At 38.1% G+C, this 10530-nt stretch overlaps 1 protein-coding gene across 1 annotated transcript in view; it reads left to right on the plus strand.

Annotated features, from left to right (window-relative positions):
- The window catches only part of hs3st2 (heparan sulfate (glucosamine) 3-O-sulfotransferase 2), a 35702-nt gene extending 25400 nt beyond the window's left edge, over nt 1-10302 (plus strand). Inside the window, exon 2 of the mRNA XM_005920252.2 lies at nt 8573-10302. Coding sequence (XP_005920314.1) covers nt 8573-9191 — 619 coding nt within the window. The 3' untranslated portion in view covers nt 9192-10302. The remainder of the gene's footprint in view (nt 1-8572) is intronic.
- Nucleotides 10303-10530: the final 228 nt, after the last annotated feature.

A 10530-nucleotide genomic window follows, 5' to 3' on the forward strand; every position in this document is an offset into this window, starting at 1 on the left:
ACATATACATATATATAAACAGATAATAACAAGCAAATGCTGTACCCGGGTTTAATAGGGAATCCTTGGTACTTCAAATGAAGATGTTCATATTTGTAGGTTATTAATTTTCTAATGATATTGCAGCATCTGGGGGAACTCAGCATGGAGTCCAAACCCCCTGCTTCCACATTGCCAACAGAGAAAATCATTGAGCAAACTAGCCAGCAAGCTTTTTCAGGTTCACTTTAATATTTAGACTATCTTTCAGCATACTACACTTCATTAATGAGAGGCAAGGACTGACGTGCTTTCTGCAGTTGACCCCAACAAAGCTGTAGATAAGAGATGCAAAAGGATGTTCATTTCTGTGTTTTCTTCCTTTTCTCATTAATATTCTACCACAGTGCTCGTCTGTAATGTTTTCAAAATTCATTTTTATATGACGCTCATACCGACATTGTAATTATTACCAGAATGGTCAGAGTAGTTATTCTAAGACTAACTCCAGCACAAATTCTAAATGTCACCACTTCAATCATTTAAGTCAGTGTTTTTAAAATTATAAGTGTGTTGGTAAGAAGTGAAAACGTGTCACTGTGACATTATTACATTAAATCAGCTGTTGAATGTTTTAATTAATTTAAAAAAAAAAGTGCAATTGCAGATTCAAATGCAGTGCTGAAGCATCCAGAACAAATTAGCTTTCATCCATGTTCTCCAGGAGCCGGCCTCATTTACTGTATTGAGCAGATCTTCCACCCATGAGTTCATTTTCTTGAAGTGATTAAAATGTCAGAGCCAAGACTGTAATGCATCCTGACTTAAAGTTTGACCAAGAATTGTGAAGTAGATTGCAAATTACCCCCAAAGAATTTACTACTTATTCTGAGTGAGAAGGTGGTAATCAATCAAGGCACTTCACTCAAATGTCAGTTAATCAAGGTGTGTGTCTGGGTTTTTGTGCATGTGTTTGTGTTCGCAGGTCCAAAAAGCAAAGTGTTCAAATGGGAGTGTATTTTAATTCGAAGCATTTTGATTCAAACTTTCAGAAACAGTGACTGCCCCCCAAGCAAGTCTAGGGGAATTAAAATCTATATATTTTGTTGTAACAAATAATTATTATCCGCAGAGTTCGTGAGCAGCTTTTGCGTACCTGCTGCTGCAGGAACCCTCAGTTTTATCTTTTTATTTCAGATGCTGTCTGCAGTGCTGATAGTTTCTTGGTATGGTGAGGGGGGGAAAAAAACAAAAACGCTGAAAAGCACAATTTTTGATGATGGGTTCAGACACCTGCCTCAGGTATTGCATATTCTCCTTCGGGCTTGATTCCTGCTATCTCGGTAATGAAGAGACACACAAATGAGGCTGCTACTACTGTGTGTTTAAGTGAGCAAAGGTGTATGCTTTATTAAAATAAAATATTCAGTCTGTTTCAGCTAAAAATCAGCCATACCCGACCGAATTGTGTGATAACAAGACAAATAAACTTGGACATAAACCTTTGCTCCAGTGTTCACGATTAACATCTCTCTAAATATCTCACTAATATAAAAGTGTCCCTGTTAAATGGTTATGATTTTAATATATAAAAGAGGACCATCATTGTTTGATTATTGGATTTTACTTTTTGCTCCCTGGCTGAAGTTATAGCTAGTTAGACAATATGATGAAACATCAGGTAATTATTTAAAGAATCATAAAAAGAACGTGAGAGTCGGAGGATGCAAAGCCGAAGATAAATGTAAAAGTAATTTTGTTTTGTCTTTCTAATCCTGTGTAAACAGATAATAAAGAAAAAACACAATTTGTTTCATAATTGGTAACAAATTGTGCTTCATTCAAGAAATTCCCTCAGAAAACAATAATTAACTCATATAAGATTTATTCATCCATTAATGACAATTACTGTAAACACCTGAATAGTTTTAGTAGGAATCACACTCACTGCTGGTGTAATGCTTTCCACTCAGGCCTGAGAAAAGTTGGTGGCGATATCCTGTACAGGCTGGGAAATCAGCCCTATTCAATTCTGAAATAGATTTCTAGATGTTCCCTGAAGATATATTTTAAATGGCCTCGTCTCATTTTCCTGGTTTTGGGCTCATAGAACATGTACACAAAAGCTGAGGTAGAAAGCATCCATGTCTGAGATTAACTAAACCAACTGAACACCTCCCAGCACACATTGATGGGAAAAATTTATATAACTATTACCACTCAATCTAGATTTTATAAATCTTTCTGGACTAAATAGATTAAAACCTAAAATTCTAAACATGTATTCATTATTTCAAAGTTTTCCAATGATTGCATTTGCAGAAAATGCATTTTGTTCAAGTGTATGTAACGTAAAGAAATCATACATTGCTATTTTGTGCTCACTGGTCATTACTTTCTAATACTGGAAGGAAATAATCCATTACTTTAATTCTTTCATAATGTTGGATGTGATAGCTGAAGAATCTATTAAACCCTGATTACACTTACACCTTCCTATCACTGTGAGTCAGACCACCTTCAGATGTGTTTTAGATGCATTTGATTTCAAATGTATGCTGCATGCATTAGCACCTTTCAAATGTTAATGTGATTTTAACATGCGGCTGACTGCAGTGTTTTCTCTGTGAACATGTTTATTTAAAAAACTACGTGCATTTTCAAGTAAAAACCTTTTGTCTTGAACAAAAGACCAGAACAGGAGAAGCAGGTCACAAATGAAAAAAGCCAGTAGACCATGTGGTTTAATCTGGTTGGTGGATTACTCCTATTAGAAACAAAAAGCATAGCGGTGTACTACAAAGCAGGTTTAATGTAGTTGGGCATTCTTGGCAAAAACCTCAAACTCCATTTAGAGGTAATGACAGTATAAAAAGTATTTAGCATGTTTCTCTCGTTACCTGGTCTTCCTGCTTCAGGTTCGCATAAAATGTGACATACCATTTCACTCTTTTGAGCATCACGAGAGGTTAAAGTGGAATCGAGCATCTAAGATTGGGTGTAACAGTGCATATATGAAAAAAATGACTTATAAGACACATGATAATTTGTTTTGTGAGCTCCAGTAGATTTTTCTTTGTGAGCACACTGTGATCAGCTGGCCTATGCTGTACCCCAGTACTCTGCGCTCTTTGTGGATTTAGTCAACCTGGTCTACAAGCTATAAGTAGATAACTATAGCTCTATGGCTGATTTCCAACACTGTTAAAGTCTGAGAAATGTGAAAAAATATCAGAAAACACTTAAACATCTGCAAAAATAGAATGACATAAGGCATATAAGGTGAAAACAGAGTTTGTATAATTCTAACAAGCTTAACAGTCAATATTTGCTCTGTCCAATTTTATTCTTCAACACAGCCTGAGCTCTCTTAGGCGAGCTTTCTTGTAATTTTTTTACGTAGTCTCCAGGAATAGTTCTCCAGGCTTCTTCAAGCACATTCAAAGCTCTTTTTTGGATGTTGGCTGCCTTTTATTGTTTCATTGTGTGTATCCAGGTGTGCTTTATTTCCACTGACAGTGTATTTGGGATCATCACCCTTCTGAAAAATTAAGCATTTGGCAGTCAGATGATATCCAGGAAGTACTGCATGGTGGATCAAAATCTGACAGGGTTTTTTTGTGTTTATAATTCTCTCAATTTCTACAAGAGTCGCAGCTCCACTGGATGAAATCCAGCCCCAAACCATGACAGAGCCTCTGATGTTTTACACACGGCTGGAGACACGCACTGCTCTCCTGACCTCCTCCGTACATATTAGTGACAGTGAGTCATAGATCAGTGTTAAGTTTAAAACTTTAAATGATAAAAAAATCTTAATTTACACTCTCTCTTTGGCAGCAGATAGCTATGCTTTGGTTCTGTTGCCACAGTTTCTTTTCCACCATGATCTCATAACAATGAATGTGTTGAAGATGTAAGCAGACACGTAAAAAAAGCAAGGCTGTAGCACACACACTCACACACACATATATAACCCACACCTGTCTCTAAAACATTTAGAACATATCAGAGTTTTTGTTTTTTTGTTTTTTTCTGATAATTTTAAAACAGCAAGATTTTTAGACCATTGAGTTCTGACACCCTCCTGACTAATAAAGAAAATGGCAGATCAATGTGAAATTACTGTTATTGATTGAGTATTCTGAGTGATAAATAGCCTACAAAAATAACTGATCAATTTTCTGTGCTTTGAGCTGCCATTCCACTTGTGTAAAAGACACTGGTGCAGCACATAAGGACTAATTATTAAAATAAAATACTGCAACTTAGTTTTCATTTGGTAATATTACAAGTAGTGTTTTTAAGACAGTTTAAAAATTGTGTGTATAAATGTATTCCTTCAGAAGAAACTCAAAGCAAACTGTAAATAAAAGACAATGTGACATTTTCAGATGACTTCATGTGTTTGGCATCAGGGACAAAGGGAGCCAACTTTGTGACACTGAAAACTTTAAGTTCAACATAACATGATTTAATTGTGCTTTGTAGAATACCATCAGGATGGAAACAGGACAATTACTCCAAGCCACACTTGATCAGTTTCACAAAAAACAACTTCCTGGTCCAGCCTCACATACGATTCAACAGCAGATACGGGAGGTATGCTTTAGACTGTGAGTGACATGTTGCTATGGTATTAAAGCACAGTGCGCCTCAGTTTCTCAGCCGTGCCTCATCGGGCTTCAGAACACCAAGATGTTTTTGATGATGATGATGATGATGGCTTCACAACTGGGCTTTATTAACACAGTAGCTTATAACATCCTTTCCTCCCTTAACTTAAAAATAGAAATGTATTTGAGATTCGTGGGTTTTTTTTGTTCTTTTTCTTTAAGGAGATCTTGTCAATACAATATCCATGTCTAGTCCTGCGCCTCACTGGGAATAAACAAGTTTAAAAGACAGGCTCACTACCAGTGGGAGTTAGGAATCCCTGTCAAATATCTTCTAAATTTGACATCCTTATCGTTTTCATAAATGTCACAGTCCCAGCCTCTTCTCCCTGCACTGCAAAGGTGTTAACATGTTCTCTACAGAAAAAGAGTTGTATATGCTTGCACAGTAAACACTATGTGCCCTTTCTCTGTATGTGTTAATGTTAAGTTTTGTGTAATATTAAATTGCAGTTTTTAACCAGTGCATATTGAATTTATTTTGCAACTACACAATCTTCATCTCTGAGGGTGGTAAAAACGTAAGGAATTGACAAATCAGATAACAAAAACACTTATTCGAGAAGACAACTGAAGATCTCTTTAGGTTCTGCACCGCCTTTTTTTATTTTTATTTATTTATTTTTCCAGTGTGTAGCAAAGCTGTTTGCTTGGAAGGTGCTGTTCTTATAAAAGATTAATAGTTCCCTGGTGGCCCCGAGGCACCCGAGCCAACAACTAAGGATTCATAAATAAAACTAAATGGATCAATAATTCCAAGACTGTAGAGGTAACCTATGGCTACCCCTACCTTGAAAGAAAAGGCTTTCAGAAAGGTTAGGTTTTAATCGAAGCCTTCCTCCGGTAATAATAAAGAAAGTTTGATATTTATCATCAGAACTGTGTAGTAATGTATCTGATATCCAGAAACCAATTCACATGCTGAGAATGTAGCTATGTAACATGGTTTAAAGTCACCCAGCACTGTGCTGGACTTGCAGATCAAAAGTATAATGTTTATTTTTGCCATGTCCAGAACCTAATTACTGAGGTTATATGGACACTAAATGTGGCTAATTACTAACCACAATACCATAGATAGTATTTTTTCCACAGATGCATATGATCCAGTCATGAAGCATATCAGTATGTTATGTGTGTGTTCTAAGTACTCATGCAAATGAATATTGAAGACTAGCAAACAGAAAGCATTCTCCAAGGCTTCAAGGCTCATCAAAAATGGTCTCTATATTTCTGACACGCCAACATCCGAAGTTAATGTCAGTGTTTTTTGAACATCTCTCACTACCTGTCGTTTGTTTTAATTAGCGCTACACAAGGGAGTTGGGGTTTGACACTTTACAATCTTTAAACTTTTTACTGATGTTTCAGCATTGTTTCAGTGTGAACTTTGTGTCAACCCCAACTTTAGATAAACTATGTGGATAAAAGAGTACTGGGCCAGAATCCCTAATCTTTGAATTCAGGTGTTTTCAGTCCTGTTGCAGCAAGTGTACAAAAATCAAGCCAGTAACCATGCAGTCTGCCCTGTGGAGGAATAGATCATTCTAAAGAGCTCACTGAATTTGACCGTGATACTGGAATAGGATGCCATCATTGTGATCAGTGAGTCCATCAAATGTTCTCCATCCTAGCTGTTCCACAATCAGCTGTAAGTGGTATTATTGCAAACTGGAAGGTGTAAGGAATCACAGTAACTCAGCAACAAAGTAAGAGACAGCATAAAGTTACATAGTACTCTGTTGGCCCAGCAACTGCAGAGTTTGAAACCTCCTCTTGCATTAACATCTGTGATAAAAAATGCATGCCAGGAACTTCACAGCATGGGTTTCCATAGACGAGCAGCTCCTGGAGGTTTAGGTGTCCCGGTGCAGTCTACTACAGCATACACTATATCTGGGTGTATGTTGTTTTGAGATTTCATGTACAGTACAGAGTCTAAGGAGCTGGAAAGAAAAGTGTCTGGACTTCTTTAAGCTTCTTGAAGAAGTTTCACCTCTCACCTGAGAAGCTTCTTCAGTTCTAAGAGCAATTGGTGGCGAGTCCCAGATTTTAAGCCCTATTGGGAGTGTCACTAAGAGGGTCTTGGACTCCCTGTTGTCCCTCTGCCTAATCACAGCCAAGGTGTAAAAACGGGTGTTGGTCACAATCAGCCAAGGTTTCAGGTGATTGTGAGACCTTGCCCCACCCTATCATGTGAATTACTGAGAACAAATGACCCAATGTGTGAGTGACTGTTAAGGTGTCTGGGGAGGGATCTCAAAGCTGGATTTTCACTAGCTGGGCCCACGTCCTCCGTTTAGGTTAGACAGCATTTTAGTAGATGAAGGTGAATGGCTTGGACGTGATTTGAGCAGGGCTTTGGGGAAGGCCTCGAAGGGGACTGCTGGTGGCTCCCGGGCCTAGCAGATCCCCATGTACTAAATAGAAGCGAAGAAGTTAAAGAATTGGCACATAAACGAGAATGAACAGCTTGTAGAACTGGGGGAACATATATAGATAAGAACCGGAAGAAACATGTTTGGGGGCGTGGTCCCACCCCTGAAATTCGATACTTTATCTCCACATAGATGGCAGACAGTTGGTGTCGTGAGCCACCCCCTCTGTTCAAGCAGGGTCGTTCACAGTGGACGTAGATGGCTTCTTTTATCTGGGACTCTCCACCAATTGCTCTTAGAACTGAAGAAGCTTCTCAGGTGAGAGGTGAAATGTCTTCAAGAAACTTAAATAAGCCCAAACGTTTTTTTTTCCCAAGCTCCTTAGACTACGATGACCTGGATGACTGAGACCCTTCACAGACATTTACAGTACAGACATTTAAGCATTCTTTTTAACATGCCATCAACCCAGCATTTGTCCTAACCACCAAATATCAAACATATTGCAGACACAAAATATTAATGTTATGTTTTCAGGTACTCTGTAATCTGTAATAATAAACATAAAAGGCTATTTTAAAAGAACTGTCTCGGAGCTGTTCCTATCAAATTGGTGAGTTATTTTGCCAAAGCTACAGCAGTCACTTGAATATGTAGAGCAAAGACATAACTATAGAGAAGTATGGATGATCTCTGAATCGTGAACAGGGGATCCATTGTCTCAACAGCCAACACCAGATGGTTATTAATCAACTTTTATTGAACCAAAGTGCCAAAGCAGAATGACATATTACACTGCGAAGGGAAACTCTTGTGACAAATAGGACGAATAAAATCATTTGCCTGTGGATGTGCAAAGCCATTATCTTGGCAGCATGATGATGATAATTATGATGCATGTTTTGGTTGTACAAGCTGTCCTGTCAGCATCGAATGCCTAACAAATACATCCACACCGTGTTTATTTGGGTGTTTGTTTTAACAATGCAGTGCAAAAGACGGACAACTTTCTTTGTTAGCTCTTAAATATTTTGTATTTTTCTCTTGCTGTTATACAAAAGTCAGTAAGATTTGACATTGACATTTAATTAATGCTTTTTTGTTTCTTCTTTCCTTATACTATTAATTAATATTTTCAATGCAAGACCAAAATAGACATATTTGTGAGTAATAACTTTATAACTATAATAAAAAGAATTAGAGACACACTAAGTTTAAATTTTAATTTGCCATTATGCATAATTTGTGCTTTTGATTTTGGTTGTTATTAATGACAATATGCTTAACTAAAGATTTTGGATCTTCCTCATTGTGGAATTGCTGCTTGCCTAAAAATATTTGAACACCCACTTTTTTTTAGCTCTGTGATCCAACTGACAGCCTTTAAACTTCCACCTAAGATAGATGTGTGTGTGTGTGTGTGGGGGGGGGGGGGTTCAGTCATAAAACATAAAAGCATGTGGAAATATTCCTGGACATGAAAATAACAACTCCTGGTGACTCATTCATGTGTATTTCATTTTTTGTCTTTCTTCCCAGGGGACTAATGCCACGTACACTAGACAGCCAGATCACATTAGAGAAGACTCCCAGCTACTTTGTTACCAGAGAGGCTCCCAGACGCATTTCCAGCATGTCCCATGAGACCAAGCTGATCGTTGTGGTGCGTAACCCAGTCACAAGAGCCATTTCTGACTACACACAGACGCTTTCCAAGAAGCCTGACATTCCCACGTTTGAAGAGCTGGCCTTTAAGAACAGAAGCTTAGGTCTTGTTGATACTTCCTGGAATGCCATTCGGATTGGGATGTATATTGTGCACCTGGAGAACTGGCTGCAATACTTTCGCTTGTCGCAAATGCACTTTGTGAGCGGTGAGCGACTGATAACAGATCCAGCAGGGGAAATGGGACGTGTCCAGGACTTTTTGGGACTGAAACGAATTATTACGGACAAACACTTCTACTTTAATCGAACCAAAGGTTTCCCCTGCCTGAAGAAACCAGAGAGCAGCAGCCAGCCACGATGCCTCGGTAAATCCAAGGGTAGGACTCATGTACAGATTGAGGAGGAGGTCATAGAACAGCTGCAGGAGTTTTATAGACCATTTAACATCAAATTCTATGAAACTGTAGGACAAGACTTCAAGTGGGATTGAATGTACCTTATTGAGAGAGTGTTGTTTATTAAAATGTCTGTACCACTGGAGAAATGTATCTTTAACAAAATATTTGAAAGAAAAGTTTATTGAGATATGTAGATTAAAGAAAAGATCTAAAAGAAATGATATAGAACTCTGACTTCAAAGCTTAAATATAGAAATGATTTCACAACATTCCCGATTCTTTCTGGGGACAAAAATTTCTTTAAGAAAACACTTAATATATAGAAACACGGTTTTCTTGTCATACATGGCATTAGGAATTCATTAACATGCAAATAGTTCTCCATTAACTAATTCATTAAGAAGTAGCCAACACCTTCTTAATGAATTAGAAGGCTTAGTCATTTAGTCACACCAGACATAAAAAGATTGCATTGCTTGAATATTCATTAACAAGATTGCTTATTTATTCAGTATTTCTGCTGGAACTGAACCACTGTCTTTACTGTCAAAAAGCACTCAACATGATGTCGCAGCAAACCGCCAAACCGATAATAAAACCAGCCTGTCAGTTATTCTGCAATGCATTTTATTGCCTTACTGTTGACAAAAGCTTGCAAGGAAAATTAAGAATGTGTGAATAAAAAAAATAAAATGTGAATAAAAATCATCATCTTTATTAAAATGGCTTCTGTATTACTGATAAAGGTTAGAATTTGCTGAACTCATTCAGCTCTTGCTGTGTTTACATTTTTGTTGTGATCATCAAAATAAAAGACTGCATTCAAGGTTTTATCTTTTTTAAATTCTTGGTGTGAATAATCTTATAATAGAGATATAATAAAGACATTTGTCCCAGTTAGAAAGCACAAGATCACTTATACACAACCATCTTATCTATTGAGACAAAAAAAAAAAATTCTCCTCTCGCCCCTGCGGGTGGTATGTCCTTCAACCTCGGGTCCTCTACCAGAGGCCTGGGAGCTTGATGGTCCTGCGCAGTATCTTAGCTGTTCCCAGGACTGCGCTCTTCTGGACAGAGATCTCCGATGTTGTTCCTGGGATCTGCTGGAGCCACTCACCTAGCATGGAAGTCACCATACCGGGTACTCTGATTACCAGTGGGCCACTGATATCTTCACCCTCCACATCTTCTCGAGCTCTTCTCTGAGCCCTTGGTACTTCTCCAGCTTTTTGTGTTCCTTCTTCCAGATATTGCTGTCATTCAGTATCGCTGCATCTATCACTACAGCCGTCTTCGTCTGGTTGGTTAGCCACCACCATTTTGTTCGTCTGTATCTGGAAGTCCCACAGGATCTTAGATCGGTCATTCTCAACCACCCTATGAGGCGTCTCCGGCACAGATGTTCCTGTACACTATGCCGGCCACTTA

This window comes from Haplochromis burtoni, unplaced genomic scaffold (genome assembly GCF_018398535.1).
Source record: "Haplochromis burtoni strain Fernald_Lab_line unplaced genomic scaffold, NCSU_Asbu1 Contig_21, whole genome shotgun sequence".
NCBI lineage: Eukaryota > Metazoa > Chordata > Actinopteri > Cichliformes > Cichlidae > Haplochromis > Haplochromis burtoni.